Below are 26,867 nucleotides of genomic sequence, written 5' to 3' on the forward strand. Positions count from 1 at the left end.
CCATCATCTCCTCTGCTTTGCAGGCTTCCGCCCCATCTCCCATTTGCACTTTTCTCACGTGACCTCCTCCAGCGTAAACATAACCTGGAGTGACCCATCCCCTCCAGCAGACAGACTCATTCTGAACTACAGCCCTCGGGATGAAGAAGAAGAGATGACAGAGGTCTCCCTGGATGCTACCAAGAGGCATACTGTCCTGATGGGTCTGCAGCCGGCCACTGAGTACATTGTGAACCTGGTAGCAGTCCACGGCACGGTGACCTCTGAGCCCATTGTGGGCTCCATCACCACAGGTGAGGCTGGAGGACTTGACAGTAGGTGGTGAAGGGAGTTCCTACGAGGTCTTTAACAAGTCAATGAAATTTACAAAGAGAAATCCCCAAGTCGTAGGGGACTGCCTCACTTGGCTAGAGAGGGTTGCACAAAATGTATAAGATGGGAAACTTCCTTTTGGAAGGTAGGATGGACTCAATGTCTTGAGGAGGCCCGGGTTTGAATGCATTGGTCCAGAGGTTCTCACACTACCAGCCTGAAGAGAGCTAACCTCCAAGAGGAAAACTCATCTCTTGACTGCTCAGTAAGGTCACTCATACAAATGATGCTTCCTCAAAATTATATGGGACCAGCACGCAACCATGTGCAAACCTGAGACAGAAAATGGGGTTGATTTGCATGTTGTTTGGAAAACACAGCACCCTGAGATGAATTGGATCATTCTTGTCTCATCATTCTCAGATACAATCCCAGATATAAGTGTGCATGTGGGTGAAGACATGTGTATTTTTCTGGTTTCCTACATACTAACAAGAACTTACAAACTGGACAAGTGGATTAAGCACTAGTTGGTTTCAACCCTGGGATCCCCCAGTAGTCAAAAAAATGAAGTATCCAGTACAGATGAAATGCAATTTAGGAAAGTGGATTTGTTTTGGACTTGTGCTCTGAAATCCCTCTAGACTCAATAGGCAGTTTTTCCAAATTGAACCGTAGGTGGCTGCTAAAAAAAAATAAGAGAAACAGTTGGGTTTGTCCAAGAGAAGTTGCTCCAGAGAAAACGGCCATGTTACTCCCAGTTCAAAGCAAAACATATGAACTTAAAGGAAGCTTCCCAGTTGGCATTCACACACAGGTAGTAGTTGTTGCACAGCACAGAGCTTGCCAACTTGACTTCATGTTGTTCAAATATTCCCCACGAACATGGTTTTAGCCAATAACTCTGAGGTTTCATGTGAAACTTTGGCCTGAGCACGGCTTTAAGGATGCTCTAGTATAAAGATCTTGTCTGCCTCTGCAACACTATTAGCTCTTGGTCCACATGAAACCAAGGATAGGAATTGCTTTTTCACACTGTGCTTTCTGTCTTTTTCCCACAACTACCTGGGTCCTTGTAGGAATTGATCCCCCCAAAGACATCACAATTAGCAATGTGACCAAGGACTCAGTTATGGTCTCCTGGAGCCCTCCTGTTGCATCTTTTGATTACTACCGAGTATCCTATCGGCCAACACAAGGTAATAAAGTTATTTGATTTCTCACAAATGGATGGGATTTAGAGCTAGGTGAAGATTGCTATAGGAGAACTACATATCCCAGAGGATATCACCCCTCGCCTGCATTCTCCTCCTCTCTGTGACATGTTCCATCACAATGAGAGTGGGCTGAGGAGGAGCAGCAAAGAAACCCTTAACTCGCCAACTCCTCTCACAAAAGGTTTAACTGTATTCACCCAGAAAGCAGGCCCTCCATCGGCAGAGTGAACCACGATAACTGGTCACCTTATCTAGGCAGTGTAGTAATGAAGAACCCTAAAGAATTCTGCCAAGAGCCAGGGTTACATTCACTTTCTTGAGAGAGTGAAGTCCAAGACTAGAATCCCGGGGGATGCCTAAAGACTCAGCTGGACCAGATGGAGCCTTAGAGGGAACCACGGTGGTGGTGGTCCTATTTCTGCTACTCCAGCCAAGTTATGAGTCAGAAAAACTTGGCCCAGACACCCCCGGCTTCCTGCCAGTTCCTGTTGGTGCATGCCACATTGTTAACAAAGTAGAGGGCATGCCCACTTCCAGGGAGGTAGTGGCATAGTTTTCCAGACTACCCTGTCTCTGGGCTGCATGGACCACTCTTTGTAGCCATGACCCCTCGACTGCCTTAAGAAGACCAGTATGTTAGAAAACCACCTAGCCACTTTTTTTCTATGATCCAAGGAATCTATAAAATGAGGGGGTCAGGCCAGCATGCAAGGTGTTTTCAAGTTCCAACATTCCCAGTCTATGAGCCATTTCTCCTCCTTCCCCACTGAGTGCTGGGCCTTGCACCCATCTATGCTTCATGACAAAGTACAGCCAGAAGCTTCTATGTAGATTATACCATGAGCTGTGTTGATGAAGGATATGCTGAACTTTAACAGTGGCTTCTTCTCTTTCTTAGTGGGACGGCTGGACAGCTCGGTGGTGCCCAACACGGTGACAGAATTCACCATCACCAAGCTATATCCAGCCACCGAATATGAAATCAGTCTCAACAGCGTGCGGGGCAGGGAGGAGAGTGAGCGCATCTGTACCCTCATTCACACAGGTAGGCATGTCTTCCTGTCATGAGCCAAGTCAGGACCCTGGTTGAGGACCTGCAACAGACAGAAGAGGCAAACAGTGGAGTTCTTCTGGCTAATACAGAGGACACACATTCTGGGCTCAGAAGCTCCATTCCTGGGTGCTCCTCTGACTCACTGTGTCATGCAATGCAATTTGTGATTTCTCTCCCCTCTGGTATTGCCCTCTAATGTGGGGAGTTTAGAGAGTAACCCTCTTCTAAGAGTCTTATTGGTTTAGGTCAGAAATTTTCATGGAATTTTCAAACGGAAAAGTGACCTTTCAAAGACACATTATGGAAGTGAATCCCAGAACAGACATCTGAATCATCTCATCTAATTTTTTAAAAGACTCAGTCAAGTAAATTTTATCTCAGAGAAGGAAAGTGTTATTATTCCAGTAAAAACCCTTGGGTTCCTGAAATTCTTCATCCTGGTCAGAAGCCACCAAGCGGCTGCATTTGTTATTGCTTTAAGATCAAAAGGTGGAGGCCTTCCTTTGGAAAATGAGCTCTTTGGATTGGGCCTGGGGACAGGGCTCCTGCAGCAGCTCTATTTCTCCTCTTGCTCTGGCCCCTGAGTCAGCCCACCATGCAGAACTAGGAAAGATTTTCTATAGAAGGCACCAGAGGGGACAGCCAAAGTTTTCTGACCCCAGACTTAACCTCCCAGTTAAGCTATCATTCCCATAGCACATCGGAAATTTCCAGCTTGCCTCTTTAGGAGAACACCAGAATTTCTTAAGGCTGCTTAATTTCCTCAGAGAATGGCATTTCCTGAATGAGGAAAAGGTAACTTGGAATTCCTCACCGATTTTGTAGATGCTCTCACAGGCCCAGAAACATCTGTAGAGTAATGGCCAAAGAAACATGCCTTCAGAACGTTTCAGAACCTAAAAAAATTATTCTTCCAAAAAACACCATAGGATATTCTTATCTTCCCTAGTCTCCTTCCAGGTCTGTAACTACACATAATCCAGCCATGTTTTTGGTCCAATCTTTCCTTTCCATCAAATTATCTGTGACCATTAAGGAATCAAGAAATATTGACCCAAAGTGATGCCCAATGAATCAAAAGAAGCCCCCTCTCACCTTCCTGAAAGTCTTAGAAATTCATGGTAAAAATATTAAACTTTTTCTCTTTGAGGCCTGTAAGATGGATTTCAAGAGCCTCCTACCCCCTAAGGTAAAAGAAAGCAGCAACTTGGGTCAAAAACACCTCATTCCTTGGGTTCTTGGTCATAAGCAGCAAGTATCTGTAAAGCGGATATTCAGCAGTGTACCAACCCAAACCACCCTCCTTCAGGTTCAGACAGAGCTATTGTGGCAACTCCCAATAAACAGATTGCCCACAGAAATGTCTTCTTTTGTTGTTGTTTTAATGTGAGGTTTATGATTTTACAACTTTGGGAAATGAGTACTCCTTCAGGGTCTCATAGTTAATCTCAGCGAGATCAAGCTAACTAGTCTCCCAAGACTTTTCTTCTTTGTCTCTTTTCATATGATTGCATTTGAAGAATTTGTTAAAAACACAGATTACGTATACAATTCAGATATTAAAATTTAAAAAAATATTTCACAGTTGTTGCTTCCGAATAAGTAACATAGGCAAGCAATAGAAACCTTCAGTTAGAGAACAGGGCCAGATCAACAGCATCTCTTGGTCCCCAGGAGTAAATTACATGACACTTAAGTTGAGTTGATACCTAAACTATTGTAATAGCATCCATTTCTAAAATAAACCCCAACTTTATAGAAGGGAAGCATAGTAAGAAACAAAGGCATAGATCATGGGTAAATAAGAATATGAACTTGGTCCCATGATGAGGAAACTCTGTTCCCCCCAACAGACACTAGTGACCTTTAGCCTGAAAGAATCCCCATGACTCTCTAGGCCACAAAAGGGATACCCAGGACTCAGTACAAAGGGAGCCTGTGAGTAGCAAAGCAAGAATTCACTCATCATAGGTGGCTTTCAAGGCAACCTGAGTCCCATTCAGTCATTCCACAAGCACTTATTGAGTACTTTGTAAGTTCTAGGTGCTGTGGTTACTCCTTCACTTCATGGAACTCCCACCATACTTTCTGAAGTTCATTAACAGAGATCATTTCACAAGGCATGCTCCTTATATTTATGAAAGTTCAAATAGCCTGGGAGGCAAATTATCTCATTAACGAAAGAAATATAACAATTCCTCTATGTTCTTAGTTTCTCCATCTAGGTTTAAATGTGTAAAACACAACAGCCATACCTTGGGATTCCCTGTAGCACCTGACAGTGCTCTGCACATAAGAAGTTAATGAATGAATTAAAAGGAAGATCTGGGGCCAATCAGGAGAGAACTGGGCACTAGTGAGGAAAGAGGAAAGGGAGAAGAGAATAAGATTAGAAGGGAAGGAAGGAAAAAGGTCTCCACTCACTTCATTCTTTTGTACGGCACAGCAGCAGACGTACATGATGGATGAAACTATAAGAGATAGTTCACTGCACTTCCATCCTTCAGTATCTCCTACCTTTACCTGCTATTCTCTGGCTCTGTTTCAGCCATGGACAACCCTGTGGATCTGACTGCTACCAACATCACTCCAACAGAAGCCCTGCTGCAGTGGAAGGCCCCAGTGGGTGAAGTGGAGAACTATGTCATTATTCTCACACACTTTGCAGGTGAACGTCTTACAGGTCTATGCATCAGGCAGGTGGAAATGGTGAGGACAGGTGCTGAAGACTATTATGAAAGTTGTTTTAAATGGACATTTTATCAATTTGAGGGACAGCTTAGAAATTTTCCTGCTTTACTTTCACTGTAAAGCTCTCAAGTGTTCCTAAACTCTGCAAACTACATCAGCTATAGGAATTCAGAAAGCTGAATCTGAAAGGTACAAGAATTCACTCATCATATGTGGCTTTCAAGGCAACCTGAGTCCCATTCAGTCATTCCACAAGCACTTATTGAGTACTTTGTAAGTTCTAGGTGCTGTGGTTACTCCTTCACTTCATGGAACTCCCACCATACTAGAAAACTAGGAAAGTTATTTCCTTGCCTAAATTATACATGTGATCACAGAATTGTTGTGGGTTATATTCAGGAATCCAGAGAACAGAGATACCAAAAGACAAGACATAAGCAGATGTCTTAATTTTCAAAAATGACGGAGAAAGCCAATATTGTAAGCTGCAAAGTAAACTGATTGTTAAAGCTTAAGAAAATAAAAACCAAAACAGACTATTAAATAAATTGGAAAAAGATACCAGCACAGGTTCACCAAGAATAAGTTTACCAAAGTCTTTTTATATCTTTTTTTTTTTATTGGCAAATCTGCTAGCACACTTGGATTTCAGCAAGGCATCAGAAAAACCTACTTATCACTTAGATGGAAAAATACATGATGGATCATATTTGGAGTAACATAGAATGGTAGCTGATTAAATAGCTCTCCTCAAGGAATGAATATCATGACTATAGATACATCATAACCCATCTATGTGCATGCACAATCCATTTCAACTGCTGCCACCCCTCCTTGCATGTCATGGGCCTGCATTTCTTAACTCTCACCATGCCTTCCCAAACCACTACTCATTTGCACGTGTTGTTTCCTCTACCTGGAGATTCTCTCCCCACTTGTCTGCCTAGACAAACCCATCCTCTAAGTCTTAGTTTCAACACCATGTCCTCTGTCAAAGCTTCCAGTATTCCCCTAAGGTAGTCAGACCCACCTGCTCACAGGTACAAAGTACATGCCTCCATCATAGCAACTAACTTCCATTCATTCAACAAATATTTTGGATGTCCTCCCACGAGCCATACACTCAACAAGGATGTAAGGATTCAGAGACAAAACATGGGTGCTTCTCTTCACAGAACTCACTTCTGGTGATGATGAGACCAGTACATTTTACAACCCAATGTGAGCAGTGTCATGACAATAGGCAATCACAAAACAGCTTGAGCCACATGTGATAGATCACTCACTGGAGGTGAGGGTGTTGAGAGGAAGAAAGAAAGCAGATCTTAGATAAAGTTAGAGAAGGAGACTAGAAGAAAGGGAATTCTAAGACAAAGAGCAGCCTGAGTGCATTTGTAGAGATGCGAGAGAACATGAGGACTCTTGAGCAACTGCCATGGTTTGATATGGCCAAGCAGTGATGGCTGGCAGGATGTTGCAAATGAGGATATTCAAAAGATAGAGTCATTATGTTTGCTCTTTCAAAGAGCTGGTTTGAATTTTTACTTGTTTGCATGCCTTCTATGCCTTTAGACCACAAGAAACTTGAAACCTCAGACCCTACCTTGTTTGGGGAAGTGCCCAGTAAACTTTCTTAAATGCTGAATGACTCAGGAGTATTCTAAAGACACCATAAAGGGTGTGGCCCTGCTCTAATAAGCAGTTTTGCTCACAGCTAAATGAAAACAGAGAAGACATGCGGACCACATTTGAATATAAAACAAAACTGTGTAAGTCAATGATATTGTAATAGCACTGTGCAGTGAGAGATGGTAGCTATGCTTGTGGTGAGCATAGCATAATATATGGAGAAGCTGAATCACTATATTATATACCTGAAGCTAATGCAACATTGTGTTTCAACTGTACTTAAATAAAAAAATTTTTAAACTGTGGTCAATAGAATCCAAATTCAAATATATTTCAATAAACGGAAACAGTGGTCCAAAACTTAATTGACAAGGCAAAATGCAGTAGAAATAAATGCAAAGTTCTGCCCATGGGTGCAAACAATCAATACTTTTAGAATTGCCACATACATGTAATGGTGGTTGGGAATACATTTTCTCAGCCTAGAGGAGAGAGGACTTGATTAGGAGGTATGGCGGGAAGGAAGGAGCCATGTAGACAGAGGATTCAGCTTATTCTTTGTAACCCCAGTGGCCTGAGTGGAAGTCATGGAAAAGACAATTTGGCCTCCAAATAAGGACTATTTTTCTCAATTAAGATGCAAAATGCAAGGGGATGCTCATGTGGAATATAATGCTCAATTAAATAACCTTTAAGAGATTCTTTCCAAAACTCTCTAATACTGAATCTTTACGAAATGCCTTTGGATTTGGTATGGCTTTCCTAGGTTAAATAGCCTTATTCAATTTTTATCCATGTTCATCTGATTTCAGTTGCTGGAGAGACCATCCTGGTTGATGGTGGCAGTGAGGAATTCCAGCTCGTTGGCCTGCTTCCTAGCACCCACTATACTATTAATATGTATGCCACCAGTGGGCCTCTCACCAGTGGCACCATCAGCACCAACTTCTCTACCCGTGAGTACATGGTTGGCTACACATCCAGCATCTCTAGATGCTTTTGTGGATCTGAAAATTACCAGTCTCCATGTGGTGCACTGGATGATAGTCTGTAGGCTTTGGCCAGTGCAGCTATGAGCTGTTTGTATTTCAGCTGACTGCTGCCCAAATGCCAGTGAAAGTGAGCTGCAGCTCTCGGGCCGCAGATACCTGTCTGTTTCCTGCTCTCATCCTGGGTCTGGCTGACAGCAGTAGAACCAGGCCCAAAGAGGCCAGTACTAGACATGCATCTGGCCTAGAAAAATCTGATGCATATTACAGGGCTTGATATTTGGGAGACAGTTGCTGAGTACAATCATGGCCAGAGAGTAGACAGAGGTATAGATGTGGGAATGATATAAGCTCAAGAGTGAACGCACAGACATGCAGATTTAACAAGGTCATGGTTTCAGACATAGGTCAGATTGGAAGATGTCACACCTAGACCCAGACGCCCAGGTGAGGGAAAGGGGGAATAGTTGCAGGAATGATCATGACATTGACTGATTATCTTCTGACCCAGGAGCACCCTTTCTGCTCCTGTCCAAGCTAGAACTAGGGACAGGGTGTAAGCTGCCCCAGAGACCACATAGGTGGGCAGAGAGATAATGTGCCTGGAATGCAATCCAACAGAGAGGAGCTAGATAGGCAGACACTCCTGGCATTTTCTCCTCTTTGTAGTCCTGGACCCTCCAGCAAACCTGACAGCCAGTGAAGTCACCAGACAAAGTGCCCTGATCTCCTGGCAACCGCCCAGAGCAGAGATTGAAAACTACATCTTAACCTACAAATCCACTGATGGAAGCCGCAAGGTAAGATTTTTCTGTAAAGGAGATTTTTCTATCAAGCAATCCAAAGGGAGCAAACTGGATTTGCCATGATAGATACATACATGCTGTTGAAGAAAGAGCCTGAGTCCGCAAGCCAGAGACTTTGGTGCTAGTCCTGGCTTCGCTATTACTCTCTTTACAAGTTGAAGCAAAACAAGAAGCCTCTCTGAGCCTTAGTTTCTGCTCTAGATGATGGGGGTGTCTACCTCTACAGCTGTACTTGGTTGTGGTGGGGCTTTCAGTATGATGATGAAAAGCACATTGGAAACTTCCAAGCCTATATAAGTACATAGTTTTGGGAAAAAATTTCGCTAGCAGGGCCAAGCAAACATGAGCAAGACACCAAATTCAACAGTCTTTTATGCCTCTTGATAAGCATTATAAAGGCCGCATCTATATAGCCTGCAGTAAAGAGATGACAAATTTCTGTGTTAGATGATCAGTTGAAACAGTACTTCTAGAGCACTGGTTGTCAAACTTCTGTTCACAATGAAATCTTATTTTTTAAAGTGAAATCATATTCAGAAGCCAAATATACACAATAGATTTAAGCAGAGCTAGTCTGTTGGATATGGAGGATGGAGGCCTGGGATAATGCCTCCCTGGGTCCTGAGGAATCTTGTACAGTCAGAAAACCACTGGATTTGATCATTCACATGCCTACCTTTATGCCAATGTGCATCTGTGAGGTAGGAGCTGCCTAAATCTCACACAGGAGCTGTCCTCTCTGCTTATTGGCTCTGTTCTCTCCTTATTGTGGAATGGAGAGCACACAATGGCCTTGGCAATCCTGACCTAGCTGGCCACAGGCTCTAGGCTTCCCTTCCCAGCTCCTTTCAATTGTATGCTGGTCACTCCCTTCCACCTGCCTTCCTCCCTTGTTCCACAGGAGCTTATTGTGGATGCAGAGGACACGTGGATCCGACTGGAAGGCCTGTCTGAGAGCACAGACTACACAGTGCTCCTGCAGGCGGCCCAGGACACCTCCCGGAGCAGCCTCACCTCTGCCACCTTCACCACAGGTGAGAGACACCACCCCTGTGATGCCTTCTTCTTCCCTGAATGACCTCTGCCTCTTCCGCAGCTTCTGCTGAGGCTTGATCAGGGAAGAACCTACCAAAGAAAATCAATTGCCTCTTCCTGTGAAGGAAAATAAGGGTTTCCTCCACTCCTCCCTCCCCCTTCCAAGGCCCTGCCAGGAAACTTCTTACCTGCCAAGGCAACCATAGGAACCAGCAGTACAAATCCCTGGTCCACCTGGACCCACTAAATGCACCAAGTGAAGACATCAGGTTCCTGCTCAGATTTTCTGCAAGTGTTTTCCCAGCAAAGTTCATCCATCCCTCCTTCCTTCCTTCCTCTGCTGCCTGTGATCAGAGAATCACTTAATAAAAGTACCAAGAGTAAACCCTCCATATTAAATTTAGGGTTCTCTTCCATATACAAAGCACTTTTGCATTCCTATGGTCTCAACTAAGTCCCTATAACAACTGGTGAGGAGGGCCTTATTATTCCCATTTCACAGATGATGAAACAGAGTGGATGGAAATCAAGTGACTTACATGGCTAGTAAGTGGCTGGGTCAAACTACAACCAAGGTCTTCTACTACTAAATCCAGCTGCTCCTCCTGCATTCCTCCAATTAAGTATCAGCAGAAATTACCTGAAATATCCATAAGGGATAAGGGTGTCTTAATTTGTCTAAGATGAAATAAACTAATAACAGGCACTGTTCTGACTGCATTACATGTACTACCTAATTCAATCATCATGACAGCCTATGAAGTATGTTCTATTATCCCTATTTACAGATGAAGAAATTGAGCCACACAGAGGTGAGACAACTCACCCAAGACCCCACAGCTCTTACGTAAGAGAACTAAGATTTGACTCCAGTTGATCTGGTTGTGGGGACTGTGCCCGTTAACAATCCTTTCTGTCACTTCCCAGCGTCCCTCTCTACAGTCTGTATTGTGGAACTGCCCAGTTCAAAGTCCTGGGGGTGTGGCTATGCATATGTGTGGGGCAAGTGTGAGCATTTCCCTTATCCCTAGATGAATGTCCACCTGCCATCTCAGAGTACCAGGATGACAGGAATCCTGCCCATGCCCCAAAGCCCACCCACCCCCATCATGAGGGAGGTGACAGAAGATCCCCCATCCCTACCTGGGTGCCTCTCCCTGTAGACTTGTTCTAAATGACAAAGCAGGACACTGGATCAAATACACCAAAATGTTACCAGTGGTTCTTTGGGGTAGTGAGATTATGAATGAGTCCTCTTTTTGCCTCCTTTTTTATATTTTCAATATCTTACAAAGTGTCTAGAATGAGCAAATTAATCAGAAAAACAATTTTTATTTATTTATTTTTTTTTAAAGATTTTATTTATTTATTTGAGAGAGAGAGAATGAGCGATAGAAAGCACGAGAGGGAAGAGGGTCAGAGGGAGAAGCAGACTCCCCGCTGAGCAGGAAGCCCGATGTGGGACTCGATCTCGGGACTCCAGGATCATGACCTGAGCCGAAGGCAGTCGCTTAACCAACTGAGCCACCCAGCCTTGGTCACATAACCAAACATGAATCTAAGATGGGTCTTTACCAAGTAGAACTTGAAGGACACTTGATCCCTTTTGGGGGCTAAAGTCAATTATGCTCACCCTCCATACTCTTTCACAGAGTGGTTTATCTCAGTATCAAGGTGCTACCCTCTCTTGTTCAAGCCCTTCCCTGCATATTCACAGGTTAAAGGGTCTTCCATGGTCCTCTTTTTCAAGCCACCACCCAAAGACCCATGGATTGGAGCTTTTCACTGAATTAAGAATTTCTTCCCCATGGAAAGGACACAGATGACAGAAACATAAACAGAGCTCCCAATTTGCATATTTATTAGGTCTAAACTAATCATTTCATCCCCAAAATGCATGGGTTTCAATGCTTGCTCAGTGTAGTATTAGCTTTCAATTCCCATCCTAGTAATGCCACAGCTAGCAGGTGTGAGTAGTATGATAATATGCCTGAGGTTTCTGCAATATCTGGCAGCTGTGCCTTGCTCCAGATCCACCTGGACTATAAAAGTATACCAGCTTCTGTGCCCACCACTGGCCTCTCTTATATGAAGCTGCCCCAGGGGTGTGTAATAGTATGGGTCTGGGATCTCAAATCCAGCTGGAGCCTCAGAAAGATCCAATAAGCTGAAGGTTAACAATTCATGGAAATCTGTAGACGAGGCCAGGGTAGTGGCTTTGTTTGGTGAACAGTGCAGAGGGACCATCAGGGTGTATTTAGGTGTTTGTTTCTTTGTTTTTATGAAACTCCAATTGACACTGGGCTCCTGGGGCATGACCAACCCCAACTCAAAAAGGAGAAAACAGAAGAGCCCACATTCCTGTATAACGAGTGTAGTTACTGACTGAGCCTCTCCATGTAAGGTTTGGGGTACCAGAGAAGGACTTGCCACTACTATTGTGGTACATGGCAAAGATGTGTCCATGTTTGGAAGCCTTTGCAGAGTTTTACTGTAAAGCTCAAATTTAAATTTAAGTCACTGATGCACACCACACCTTGCTGGTCCCCCTGAAATGACTGGTTACAGAATGAAAAGTTTGTGGACAGAAGTAAGGCATATGAAAGTACCTTGCCCAAAGCCTGACAGATAGCAGATATAACATTCAAAATGTTGGTTGAGTAGAATAGTTAAATCCCAGCTGTAGAGCATGGTAGAGGGGTTTCTGGTGAAACAAAGCTATAGAAGGAGATTTTCAACATCCATCACAGGGATGGGACAGGCAAAGAGGTACATCCTACAGAGTATGATGCCCAAAGTCCTTCTAATTTCAGGTTCTTCCTACCACCCCAAATGCAAATTTCCCTGAATAAATTACACTAAGCTTACAAGTGTCAACATTAGTGAGTCCACTGCCTGCGCCATGCCCCTCCCCAACCTTTTCTACCACCCGCCCTCCAACTCCCCTGCCAAAAACAAATTTTATGAAGGAGGAAGAGAATACAAGAGTACCAGCTTCCTAAATGTGGGGATCAGGATGTTATCAAGAAGGGAACGATTGGGGTTTGCCTGATGTGTGGCTTGAGTTAGATGCCTTGAGGAAGAGACGAGGAGAAGGGCCTCCAGTGTACAGGGCAGGTGTTACTCATACCAGGACTCTCCTGTCATCCCTGTAGATCTCCTACAGATCCCTCAAGATTAGGCTTCCTCTGGGAAGAGTGGTCACAGTGGCCATGCCTTGAGCCTGATTCTGCCTCCCCTGACCTTCAGCATATCTCAGCTCATCCTTTCCCTTCCTCCCTAACAAGACCCTCACTGACAGCCCCCCGTGACACGTACACATGGGAGCCAAATAGTTCACCCTGCATGCTCCATCTGTGGGCCCCTGTTTGCCTAAAAAAGAAGAAAGGGAGAAGGAGAAGAGGGAAAAGAAGGAGGAGGAGAAGGGGAAGAAGAAGGGGAAAAAGAAGAAGAAGGGGGAAGGGGAAGGGGAAAGAAAAAGAAGGAAACAAAAAATGAAGAGCAGAGAATCTTTTCACTTACTTGAAAGATTGGAGTGCTGTCAGTCTGAACCCCATGAATTATTCCTGCTGAGCAAGAGGTCTGAAAAACACCAGAGCATCCTATATGATGGCAAATCAGGGCTGATGGATTTAGAGGCTAATTTCATTCTAGTAACCAGCATCCTTTCCGACTTCATTGACAGTACCTGAGCTTTCCACTTAGCAGCATCCTATTCTTAGGATGGGCTGATCTCAGCTGATCGTTCTAAGCATTTTTTATGCCTTGTCTTACGGAACAAAAGAGCCTAGAGCTGGGCCCCTAAGTGGCCTCCATCCACTGACAAACCCTCCTCTTGCCTTGGGTGGGCCAAAATAAGAGATTCATTTCAAGCAGATGTCTACTTAATGGTCTGGAAAAGAGTTGTGATGTTTGTAAAAATAAAAGAGAAAGAAAGAGAGAACTAAAAGAAAAGAACTCACTCCCACAAAACCTCAAAAACTTTCTTTGATCAAGATATCTTCCCTTGTTGCCTTCCTGCCATATAGCATAAACCCGTTTCATTCTTTCCATCATGTTAATAGCTTCCTGTCCTCTTGTCTCTGGTGTTTGCACAAGACTCGGGGGGGAATTAAATACAAGTAGTATGGAAGAGAAAAAATACGGATACATTATTTATAATTTACTGTTGCCTGAAATTTCATTCAAGGTCTACTTGTCTTTCAGAGACATGAATATAAATGAGGAAACAAATAGTCCCCGTAGAGCAACAGAGACTTGGTGAAATGATCTTCTGAGAGGCAGGTTTCATTGTCTCTTTTAATACTATAAGAAGCAAACAAGACGCTCACTAAAGCTTGTCCTCAGAGACAGTGAACACTATAAAATAGGTTGTCTTGACCTTGAGGTTAAGCAAAGACAATCATTTGTGGAGGTGCCCAGAGATGAGTAATGAGAAGTTTTCTTTATTGCCTTTGCTCTGGTCCTATCCCACATCCAGGCTGAGCTGCTCTCTGGGGCTTTTCACAAAAACTCTGGGAGTCTACTCTAACACAAGCTTCAGTTTTTGAACCTATAAAAATTAATAAAGATTGGCAAATCCTGGGTCCTGAGACAATAAATAGTGGGTCATGCAAATCCACCTAATTATCAAGTTGGGAAGTCCAATGACCACTGTCCACTGCTTTCTACTCTTATATACACCACACTTGCCCCCTCACCAAAGTAGGGAATCAACGGGTTTCTCTCTGCTCCCCTACTTAGAAACAGTTAAAATGCTAGCTTCATTGAAATAAGCAAACCCCCTAAAGAAGAAGTCCACCTTCTCCTTTCTTTGACACCTGATTGTGTGGAAGGAGGCGGGGCACTAAACACCCCATTTGAACAAACCATTCCCATCCAGGTCCAGAGGAGATGTCTGAATTAACCATACTGCTCAGTTTATCTCACATCACCAATGTCAATCTCCAACAAGGTCCTTCTCTGTACTTACTCATTTATTTCCTCCTACCCTCATCTCTTCTTCCGCCTTCTACATGCAACCATTCTGAGGTCTTGAATTTGTGCCGTCATTTATATGTGTTTTTGAAAAATGTGTTCTTGTAAAAGTTTTGAGTAGAAATATTTTAAATGTATGTAAATGGTATTGGATTACATAACTCCTTTGTTCTCCTATTTTCTACTCAGCACTGTTTTTAAGATCCATCCATGTCATATGTGCATCTAGTCTTTTGCTTCCAACTCTTGCAAAACACTGCATGCTCTTCACCCATCACATTTTACCTCTCCATTCTCCCAAGATGGACATCAGATATTCCCCAACCTCCCACACCACGAATGGTGCTGCAGAGAATACCTTGTATGTGTCCACTTATGAATCAGTGAGGCAATACCTTTGGGATATATATACCCAGAAGAATGACTGGGTCACGGGTATGTGTTTACATGGTTTATGGAGTATTGCTCTTTGGGCTGGCTATTTTAGTCTACACTCCCTACAACAGTGCAGGAAAGCTCCTGTTTCCTAATGACATGCATCATTCCTAATGACTTGACATGAGCCAGCTTTGTAGCTTTTGACACTCTAATAGGCATAATTGATATTTCATTTTCTAGATGAATTTCTTTAAATAATAACAGTTTGAGTTTAAACATCTCATCTATGCTTGTTAGCTCATCTATGCTTGTTAGCTGAAAAGCTTTTTCTGTAAATTGTCTGTTCATATAGTCTATCTTTCTATCAGAGTTCCTGTGCTAAATAAGTATTAACTATCATTATTTGAGCTTTTGAAGTCTTTATGTCTTTCCCTGCATGTGGGACACAAAGATATCTCCTGTATGTACTTTTATTAGCTTTCTAGATTTTTTTAATATTTAGTCTTAATTTTGTATATGGTATTAAGTTAGGATGCAGTTTTCTTTTTCTTTGTATGGTAAGCCAATTTCCTCAACATCATTTACTAAATAATCCATCCATTCTCTATTGATTTGTGGTGCTTTACTTTTATTAAGTTCCCATATGTACATGAATCTCTCTCTGAACTCTGAACTCCATGTTGTAGTCCATGGTCTATTTATCTGTTCTTTTGCCAACACTATATTGTGTTTTCATATCTATTACTTAATATCTTAACATTAATCTTAACATTAATCTCTCCATAAGTGGTAAAACAAGGAATTGTTTTACCTCACTTTTCTTTTTCGAATTCAACTTAGCTCTTTGGTGACCTTCATTTTTTCCATAGGCATCTCAGAACAAGTTTATCAAGTACCCCAAAAGAAATCTCAACTTGAATTTAGACTGGAATTGCAATAAATGCATAAAGTAATTTGGGGAGAACTGACATCTTTAGAATACTAAGTCATCCCTTCTATAAATATACAGTGTATCTTCATTCAAATCATCTTTGTGTTGTTTCATAGGACTTTAAGAAGTTCTCTATAACATTATGTTCTTGGTTAATTTCTAAACATTTTATAATTTCTTATTGCTTGGTGACTTGTATCGAACTTTAAAAATTATTTCTAGTTTGTTATTGCTGATATGGGAAAATGCTATGGATTTTTGTATATTGATCCTATACCCAGCAATCCTGCTGAGCTCTTTTATTAATTCTAATTATCTATTATTTCTGTTAATATTTTTATGTAACTGTTTTATATCATTTACAAATAATGATGGTTTTATCTATATATTTCTAATCCTTATGCCTCTGATTTATTTATTTTTCTTTCCTTGTCATATTAGCTGGGACCTCAAGAACTATGTTCAGCTGAACAGTGGTACTAGGTAACTTTGACTCATTCCCATTCTTAAAGGGAATGCTTAGTTGCAGCTTCATGTCGTATACTTTTTGCTAGGTGTTCATTTTTAGACCTCCTTTTGGTGGGGAAAAAACAGCTATTTAAGCTTTTATAAAATGAAAAAATATGTATAATTGGCTAATCTTATGTAAACCAGGATATTTGCTTAGATTTGAAGTTTAAAACATTTAAGTCACAGAATTTTCTTCTATTTGAAGCTAAGAGTTTTTGTGATAAACTTTGTTGCTAAACATTATCCAGTGGCTTTTTTCTGCATCAGTTGAGTTAATTATATGATGTTTATCCTTTATCTTAATAATGAGATGAAGTACATCAATAGATTTTTTTGATACATTTCTTTACATTCCTAGGAGAAACCTCACCTGAATGTGACTTTTTTTAGTGCACTGCTGGGTTTAATTAGCTAAAATTTTGTTTAGCCTGTTTACATCTACAATCATAAATGAAATTGACCTATACATTTTTTCTTGTATATACCTCCTTACTGAGTTTTGAAATCCATGTTTCACTAGCTTCATTTAAAAGAAAAATCTGAGCAGTGTTCATGCCTTTTTATACTCTTTTTGGAATAACTTACAGCAGAACTCATCACTAAAGCCACCTTGGGATATTTTGTTGTTGTTTTGGTTGTTTCTCTTTGTTTGTTTTAGGAACATGAGATGTTCAACTAGTACTTCTACCTTATCTAGCCAAGATCTCATCTTCATCTTGCACCAGTTGTGATGCTTTATAACCTTCTAGGAATTTATTCATTTCACCTGAGTATTAAATTTTAATAGCATAAAATTCTTCAAGAGATTTTATTTTTAATCTCTCATATATCTGGAGCTCTTTTTCCTTTTTCACTTTATTTTTGTCAGCTTCTCTCTTTATTTCTTAATCAGTCTTATTAATATTAATATTTTCAAAGAACCAGCTTAAGACCCATATTCGTGTTTCTGTGTCCCTATTGATTTCTTAAATAGACCAATAGACCTTCCCTGCTGCAATCCAGGTACTTGAGCATGTTCTCAAACCCCTCTGGATTCCTCCTTACTCCCTCCTTTCACCTTCCCCCAAACAAACCCTGTTTAGATTTGGGCTGTGGGTTGCTATAAATAGGCTTTCTTTTTTTTTCTCTTCTTTTGTGATAGTTTTTTATTTAAGGCAAAAGTAAGACATTTTACTCAAGTGTTTAATCACCCTTACTTTTCAGAACTTTAGCATTTGTCACTCTTCTGAATTGTGTGCTTACTCTAGATTTTCCATAAAGGATTTTGTAAGGCAAATCCTCATGAAATCTCATATGCCTAGAGCATTTTTTAATCATACCCTCACATTTGAACTGCAATGTGATCAGAGGTATAAAATGCCAGGTTCAAATATTTGTTTCCTTCATATTTTAAAGTATTCCATTGTCTTTTGATATGCAGTGTTGCCACTGAGAAGTCTGATGTCAGTCTGATCCTTGTTCCCTCTGGAGGCGGTCTGCTCTTTCTAGAAGCTTTTAGAACATTTTTTCTTTCTTTTTTACAGTCTTCCACTTCACTATATGTCTTGGGGTTTGTTTTTCTTCTTATCTTTATTCTGACACTCTGAAAGCCCTTTAAATCTGAGGTGTTTTATCTTTAATTCTGAGACATTCATCTTTATTATTTCTTTAAACATTTCTTTCTGTTTTTATTTCCCCCTTTTAGGACTTCTTTAGCTAGATGTTGGAATGTATATTCTCTCCTCCAAATCCCTTAACTTTGTCTTTATGTTTTCTTTTATCTTTACTTTTAATCTTTTTAGAAAGTTCCTCAATCTGATCATCCAATTCATTTATTTGTGTTCAGCTGAATCTAAATCCCCCATTCATCCCATCCATTGTGTTCTTACCTTCAACTATTATATTGTTCATGCCTAATAATTCTACTAATTATTCATAATTTTTGTTCTTTTTTCATATTGTTATTATCCTTCCTTACTTCCTTAAAAAAGTGACGTATCATGCTTAATTTAAACTTGGACCCTCTATTCTAATAATTCTTCATCAGGTGATGGGTGTCACACTGCCTGTGGTCTTTGTCGGTAGTCTTATTCTTTAATGGTAGATATTCTGGCCTGTGGGCTCATGTTCCTTTGGCGTTATCACCTGTTATGTCTATTACGGGTGCATTAGAGAAGAACAAAGTACATGTGAAGAGGTAGGTAATGATTAGTCCAGGACAATACAGGGGAGAAGCAAAAACGGAACTTTAAAACTTTTTTCTAACCTACTTTCTCTCTCTTTTTGTACTGTTTTTGTCTGGTTTTTGTATCAGGGTGATGCTGGCCTTATTGAATGAGTTGGAAATGTTCCCTCCTCTTCCATTTTCTGGAAGAGATGGTATAAAATTGACGATGTTCATTTTTAAATGTTTTCTAGAATTAATAATGAAGCCATCTGGGTCTGCAGGTTCTTTTTCTAAAGGTCCTAACTCCAGATCCAATTTCTTTAATACTTATGATATTATTGAGGTTATCCATTCATCTTGGGTGACTTTTGGTAGATGGTGATTTTCAAGGAAATGGTCTATTTTATCTAAGTTTATAAATTTATTTACATATAATTGTTTATACTATTCAGTAGGACAGGGATATGTGATCACTCTATGGGATAGAGGGCAGTAAATTTCATCAAACATCAAACCATCTGCCATAGGTGGTTAGTACTGTGAATGTTATAGAATGTTATATGTCACTATATACAGGATTTGATCTGGCCAATTTTTAATTGTATTGTCCCAAATGTTTTCAGAAAATCTAACTTTAATTTCCCTTTTCATAATCATAGGGATGGATATAGTGCTCATATGGTATGGTACATTTAACAAATATTGATTGAGCATCTACCATGGGTCAAACACTGTTCTAAGTTCCGAGGATAAAGTGATGAACAAGATGAGCCAGATGCCTACCTTCCTGAAACTTATATTCAAGGGGATAAGCCAGTTGGGAATAGACAAAGGAAGGAAATATGGTAATGTCAAATAGTGATAGTATTATAAAAAAAATAAACAGTAATGGAATAGGGACATATATGAAGAGCTAACTTCTAGGACATTTTGTATGGGAGGAAGCATTTTCTGATTGTCACTTTCTTCCCTTATCACAGACTCTGGCCTCAACTAGGATGGTCAGGAAAGGCCTCCCTTCAAGCTGAGACATTTGAGCCAGGACTTGAATGATGAGAGTGAATCACACAAAGAAGAACATTCCAGGCATAGTAGGAGTAATTATTATACCCCAAAGAAGGAATAAGATTGACATGTTCAGCAGATTAGAAAAAAGCCAGCCAGAAAGGGTGGGAAATACAAGGCATTGCCAGAGCATGCAGGGCTTTGTAGGCCAAGGTAAGGATTTTGGATTTTCTTCTAATTGCAAGAAGTCATTGCAATTGCAGCCATTGCATTGAAGAAGCCATTGGAGGGTTTTTGGCAAGGGAGAGATAAGATGAGATAGGATCACATCTACATTATAAAAAAAAAAAAATCACTCATTAAAAAATGGATAATGGATGCAATTAGGGTCAGAGTAGCAGGAAAAGACCAGGCAGGAGGTATTACCATGACCCAGCCCTCTCCTTGCCATGAGCCCCTTCCTGGGGGCTAATAGCTGGCAGTCTATGATCAAAACTAATCTGCCATGGAACTGAGTCTCCTGATATAAGTGAATCCAAGAAATAAGGCAAATTATGTCAGAACATATCTCTATCAGGGTGCCTTCAGCTGATCTTTGGGAAAGGAAGATTCAGAAGTTTATTGCATTTGCCCATGGTGGGTAGAAGGCAGGTGATCTGCAGAGCTTGAGGATCTTCCTCAGAAATGCTTCAAATAAAGGCATCCAAATTGTCTATTGTTCAGTTGATTCTCCACTCCTATTACATCCTTAAAAGCTTTTGTCACCTCTCCTCCCAGATTCCCAACTGAATGGGGTCTTACTTATCTCTAATCTTACCCCCATCTAATTCATTCTCCACCCCACAGTAAGAATAATCTTTATAAAAACTGAGCTTAAAGTCCATAATCTCTTCATTCTGTAGCCTGCCTGAGAAGGTTCAACTCCTTATAAATGGAATGATCTAGTCCCCCCCTTGCCTCCCTGAGTCTCTCCCTTATCCACCCAACCCAGCTTCTGGCTAACTCTGCAGTTTCCCAAATAGACCATGCTTTTTGTGCAGACTTGGGACACCCTTCCCCCACCAATTTGTAGCTAACTTCTATATCAGCTCCTAAAATAAGAAGTGCTTTCTGATTAGCACTTGCTAATCCTGCCCCATCCCAAGCTCCACTGTTGGCCCTACCCTCATCAGCCCCAAACTTCACTACATACCCACCTCCACGTTTTGATAGCTCCCTCTGTTTATCTCTTTCCCAGAGCACTTAGAACTTGGGGTTATAATTGTCTGTTTCTCCCACAAGAGTGTGAGCAAAATGAAAGATGGGACTGTATCCTTTTACTTTTTATATTCTTATCTCTTAGCCCAGTTTCAGAACCCAACGATGCCCCCCATATGTTTGTTGAATAAATACATAAAAGAATAAACAGGTAAATGAATTAAAAGATGCTATTAAAGAGGCTGAAGTGGTAGGTTTTCACAGCCCATGTGGGCTGAACAAATAACTTTACCCTGTCCATGACCTCAGAGTGCCCTCCACAAACCTGCCAACCAGAAACCCACTTCTGGGAAGAACAGTCTAAGCACTGGTGAAAGAGGCAGTCACCTGTACTTCTGTGGAGCAGCACACTTTGCTGTGTAGTTACACAGAGATCTGCTAAGTCTGTCCTCAGAGGGAAACATTGGCATCATGGCTTTGGTCCTGATGCTTAAGGCCATAAGAATGGGCAGGAAGCAAATGCTCTCCAAAGCCATCAACTCTGACCATTTTAAAGACTGCATCCAAGAATACAAAACAAGTAAGAACAGGGCAGGGACAGAAAAGTCTCTTCCTTCACTCCCAGCCAGCTGGGGGTTATCTGATCGTGCTGTGTGTCACGTAGCTCACTTCACCCCACTCAGCACTCAGCCTTCGGATGCCTAACACAAACCAATTTCTGAGCAATTCTTCCGCTGAGTGCCCCAGTCCTGTTGATCTCACAATTTCATCTAGAAACACTTAACCATAAGACATTTCAGTGTACCGATCACTTGGCATTGCTTTCCTCTTAACTTGGTAAACACCACAGCTTGTGCTTTAAAAAAGAAAAGAAAAGAAAAAGCCTCTTTGTCAGGCCAGGCTCCAGTTATTGTATGAAAGGAAACAAAAACCTTCCAGTTTTGCTCTTGGTCCTAAAATTTCTGCCTTGGGAAGAATTATTGGAATGATCTATGTTAGGGTGAAAGGTGAGTTTCCGATGATATTAGATGATGTGACATCCAGAGAGCTAGGGATGCCTGAACTCTGCCCTGACAACCTCCTAAGAATGTATGAAATCACAGTATACATGCAAGGAACACAGCAGAGTGAGAATCAGTGCATTCTTTATTATTAGTTAGGTCTAACAACCCTCAAAGCAGAACTTAATGGGAAAACTAGAACACAAGGTTTAAACTCAAGAATAAATAGAATCTCTTATTCCCTCTCTTTCCCCTGTCACCCTGTCTAAATCTTGGGACCAGCCCACCCAAGACATACCTACTTGGGGGGCACATGGGTGGTTCAGTCAGTTAAGTGTCTGACTCTTGATTTCGGCTCCAGTCATGATCTTGGAGTCATGAGATCGAGCGCCATGTCAGGCTTTGTTCTCAGGAGTCTGCTTGAGATTCTCTCTCTCCTCTCCCTCTTCCACTCCCCCGTGCTCACTCACAGTCTCTCTCTCTCTCTCTTTCTCATAAATAAATCAATCTTAAAGACAGGAAAGGAAAGGGAAAAAGGGATAGAAGAGAAGGAAAGAGGAGAGGGAGGGAGAGACCGAGAGACAGAGACATTCGGTCTAGTCACTAGAGCATAGGACCTAGGCAGAGAAAGCAGACTACCAGGCCCCTCAGGGGCATAGTCTAGCTCTTACAAAATTCCACTTCTTGGCCTCTTTGAGAAGAGGAAAATATACCAGAGAAAGAGTGGGGTTCCAATCCAGCTGCTCTTCAGACTCATCAAGGAGATCTGGTAAGACACTGATCCCCTGCCACCCCCCAACATTCTGACTCAGTTCATTTGCCGCAGAACCCAGGAATCTGAATTTTAATAAAGTCCCCATTTGGGAATAGTTAGTGAGCCTCTGCCTCCTCTCATCTGATGAAAAGGAATAATGATTTGATCAAGGACTTGTGGTATGAGGCAAAACTCTGGCAATACTGAGGGCCAGAGAGGGGTTGAGAGGAGTGGTTTCATGGTAGACATGTCTTCTCCAAGTGCCCAGGATGTAAAAATCCCAGTCACTGCTCCTGATATTCTATGCAGGCAAAATGCTTGTTGACTGAATTTCCATTAATGCCACAGACTAAATTAAATCTAGAAACAACCAGGTGGCCTTGCAATTTGTCAAAGGTAAGATAAGTGTACCCAGCAACTATGCATCAGCCCTGAACACATTTGGTGAGCCCCTCCACCAACCAGCCCAGTGTGGGGGCCCAGAAGGACAAAAACACAGCCCTTCTTCTCTCAAGGGTACAGTCTGAGAGCTTCATCTCATCCAAACTTTTGACACCACTTAAATCCACTTTTTTCTTAAGTGATTTTATTCCCATTTTCTGACTTTAAAAAACATGAATCCCTTTTTTATATGACATTCTTTCAGATATGTAAAAACTTCCCCAGAGCAAGCCATCTCAATTACTATATTTGTTTTTGGTAAGTCTATCTTCAAGGCAACTAATGTGTTTGAACGCTTTTAAAGTATCAATAACTTAAATAATCAACATCATCAAGATGAAGAAAGTAAAACATTATTTACTTACCTATTCTGAAGTTTGGCTTGGTTTTATAGGTGTATTTATATGAGGTTGTCATTTTAGGTTTAGAGGAAGATGTTCTGCTGGGAACATACTGGATACTGAGGAAAAAATGGGAGTTCTGGCCCCTTTAAGGAGCTAAATTGGTTAAGAAAAAAAAAACTATTTAGTGCATAAGGTAGGAGGAGCTGAAGCCCAACATTTTGTGCTGATCTCATAAAATGAGAAAGTCAGGCAATGAGAGAAGAGTGGAGAAAGGAAGGCAGACAGGCGGGTTGCTGCAGAGACCAGGTGGAGAAAGGTCTGGGAGCCAGGACATAATCATTTGCTCCCAAAGTAACAGGGAGAGGGGAAAGAGCTCACTTGCCCCTGTCTCCTGACACGTAATTGTAACCTCTAGGAATTACAAAATTCCACTTCTTGGCCTCTTTGAGAGGAATATGTGGGATCAAGAACTCCGTCAGGTTCTAGGACATGCTGCAGATGAAAATTTAGAGCTTTCCTGCAGCTATTTCAGAAAATCAGTTTGGAGGATAAAGATGTTTAATTTGAACATAGAACTTTTTGAGGTAACTTTAACCTTTGGGGTTTTATATGCTTATAAGATAAATACAGACATCAATTAATCCTTTGCTGTATGGATAGATGTAACTCCTGTAAACTGTATACATGTTACATTGATTGTTTAGTCAAGTGCAGGGAGCACTTGAACTCAAAACTTGAGTTCAAATGACCTGTGGAAGTTGTGCAATCTTGCTGAGTGCAGTTTCCTTGTCTGCCAAATAACAATCTGTCTGATCTATGACAATCTCCCTTACTCTCAAAGTTTCTTGCAAGAATTAAGTAAAAATAAAACACACCTTGTCAAGTACAAGTTCTATAGAAATGTATTGTTACTCCATGGTGCAACCGTGCCTGAAGTTGGCAGTGCCCTTGTTCTAAAGTACCTCACATGGGAGCGAACCTTGACCATGGTATGGCCCCAAACTGGACAGTCCCTGTGCTAAGAGTTAACAGATCTACTGAACCCCGACAACCTCTTCCTAACACAAGATGCTTCACAGATGATCTGTGACAGGAGCCTTAAATGACCAGGGCATTTAGTGAGGACGTTACATCGCCTTCCCCGTGTGGCATTATGCTGTCCACTTGCTCTGATTTCCCTCCCCCACAGCTGACTCCAAGCAGCCCTCTGGCAAACCTGTAGTGCGCCGGTGCTACCACTAGGGGTCACTGTAGTGCCTGCCCTACCCGCCCACCTTCCTAACTGCTACAGTTCAAGGATGCAAAACCGCATCAACCGCCTTTCATTGACCCTGAGCATCATTTTATGTACAGAGCACCCAAACCACTTTTCCTTACACGGCAAGCTCTCCCTTTTACTTGCTTTTTCCACTCCTGCCGTCCAGAAATCTCCTCCGGTGGAATCTCTGCTTCTTGGCTTGCCTGCTAAGCATTGAAATTTGCCCCGAAGCTAAGCTCTTCAAGATACATGATTTAAGCTTCTCTTCTAGCTAATTAGATATTGTTCTACAAATTGGGCTGTTCTCTCTGAAAGATGAGCAGCAATTTATTTCCCCTGCCCTTTCCTTAAACTTAAACTGAACTGTAAAACCTGGCCATTTGATTGTTTAGTCCAATCAGGAGATTATTTTGTGCAAGGAGTAGAGATCCATCTTCTTGCTAACTCTGAGCTTGTTTAGGCATTCCTTCATGCTGCTGTGAGGATGACAGAAGGTTTTGCTTAATGCCTGTCATCTCTTTGAAAGGCCAGCCCTACCGGGGCGCCTGGGTGGCTCAGTCAGTTAAGCATCCAACTCTTAATTTTGGTTCAGGTCATGATCTCAGGGTCATGAGATCGAGCCCGTGTCAGGCTCCGTGCTCAGTATGGAGTCTGCTTAAGATGCTCTCTACCTCTCCCTGTGCCCCTCCCCCTGCTCATGTGCACACGCTCTCTCCCTCTCTAAAATAAATAAATAACATCTTTAAAAAAAAGAAAGAAAGAAAGGTGGGCCCTACAGTGATCTATTGTGGCCCATGCATCTGTAATCATCACCTGAGTAACCCCACTAACTGCATCAACACACTTTTTTTGTCTAAAGCCAAACAAATAATTAAGAGAAGGAGCCAGACTGTGAACCCAGATCTTTGGTCCTCAAATACCGTAAAACTGTATATTGTTTGTTAAATCCAACATCATCTAGAGAGGGGGAATGCAGGATGATGTGGGGTTCCCCACACTGCTTGAGATCCAGTAAAGATTTCTTACAGCTCTTGATGAAGTACCACAAGGCCCTCTACAACCTTCTCCAATCCAAGGGGTCATTACACATTGTAGGATAAAGGATCCTTTCTGAAAATTTCCTCTTTTCCTATGCAGGGGGCCGGGTGTTTCCTCATCCTCAAGACTGTGCCCAGCATTTGATGAACGGAGACACTCTGAGTGGGGTGTACACCATCTTCCTCAATGGAGAGCTAAGCCAGAAGTTACAGGTGTACTGCGACATGACCACTGATGGGGGTGGCTGGATTGTAAGTACCTGTGGCTGTTCCCCATACACACAAACATCCTCGGTGTCTAGTACATCTGGCTCAGCATCTATGGATCCAAATTTCATCTCCCTCTGACCAATCTTCACCTATCCCCCATTTGTCCATGTTGGGGCTCTTCCTTGCCTCTGGGCTCTTGCTCAGCAGCACAGTCATAGGTTTGGCCAAGCACTGGAAGGATTAAGCATATGGAGGCAGCAGTGGCCTGGCCCATTGAAGGGACCCCAGGAATACTGTTCCTTCTGCAAGAATAGTTAATGCAGGAGGCTGCCAGGGAAAGGGAGGAGTGGCTCTGATAGGCCCAGGGCTCTTGCCTGCTGAAGGCTGCAGCTACAGATAAAGGAGCAGAGGGGGTGGATCCTCTGTAGGAGGAGGATCCTCTACAGGAAGAGGTGAGCCTCAATGGGGAGGCCTATGGGATGACTGCATATGGGAGAGCAGATGAGGGGCAGAGAATGAATAGCTATCTCTAGTTACCAAGACCACCCCATCCCCATCTTCCCTGGCCTCCCTGGTTCTTCCCCAGAGCTGCCACAGCCTTCCAAATGCACCAGTAGTCAGGAAAAGAAAGACACCCTCCTTCCACAGCTAATAGGGCAACACCAAGAGAAGAGAAAGGACAACCTCACAAATGGCCCCGCCTAGCAGTGCAGCCCACTATGCGTACGGGAGAGTTCCTGCAGCCTGACCCTAAAGCAGCCCAGCATTAGCTGAGTCCTGCATACATGCAGTCCCTCTGTCCTCCTGTGGTTCCCCTCCAGCACTGCTAACACACAGCACTGGATATTTCTTGGTGCAAAATGGATAGATTTTTAATGGAGTTAAATGGTGGCTGTGCTCATAAGCTACTCTTGGGAGACATTTTCTTTTATGTTTCTGACATAT

The 26,867-nt window shown here is 42.0% G+C and overlaps 1 protein-coding gene across 6 annotated transcripts in view; it reads left to right on the plus strand.

The window, feature by feature from the left end:
- Positions 1-26,867, plus strand: part of TNR (tenascin R) — a 424,235-nt gene that overhangs the window by 378,354 nt on the left and 19,014 nt on the right. For all 6 annotated transcript variants that reach the window (XR_003523289.2, XR_003523290.2, XM_027613061.2 and 3 more), the window contains 8 exons: positions 24-293; positions 1,392-1,511; positions 2,428-2,574; positions 5,132-5,251; positions 7,716-7,859; positions 8,562-8,692; positions 9,600-9,732; positions 25,813-25,964. Coding sequence is in view for 4 of the 6 variants with exons in the window: in XM_027613061.2 (XP_027468862.1) it covers positions 24-293; positions 1,392-1,511; positions 2,428-2,574; positions 5,132-5,251; positions 7,716-7,859; positions 8,562-8,692; positions 9,600-9,732; positions 25,813-25,964 (1,217 nt within the window). In the remaining 2 variants the exon portion in view is untranslated. The remainder of the gene's footprint in view (positions 1-23; positions 294-1,391; positions 1,512-2,427; positions 2,575-5,131; positions 5,252-7,715; positions 7,860-8,561; positions 8,693-9,599; positions 9,733-25,812; positions 25,965-26,867) is intronic.

The sequence above is a fragment of the Zalophus californianus genome, chromosome 10, assembly GCF_009762305.2.
Source record: "Zalophus californianus isolate mZalCal1 chromosome 10, mZalCal1.pri.v2, whole genome shotgun sequence".
Taxonomy (NCBI): domain Eukaryota; kingdom Metazoa; phylum Chordata; class Mammalia; order Carnivora; family Otariidae; genus Zalophus; species Zalophus californianus.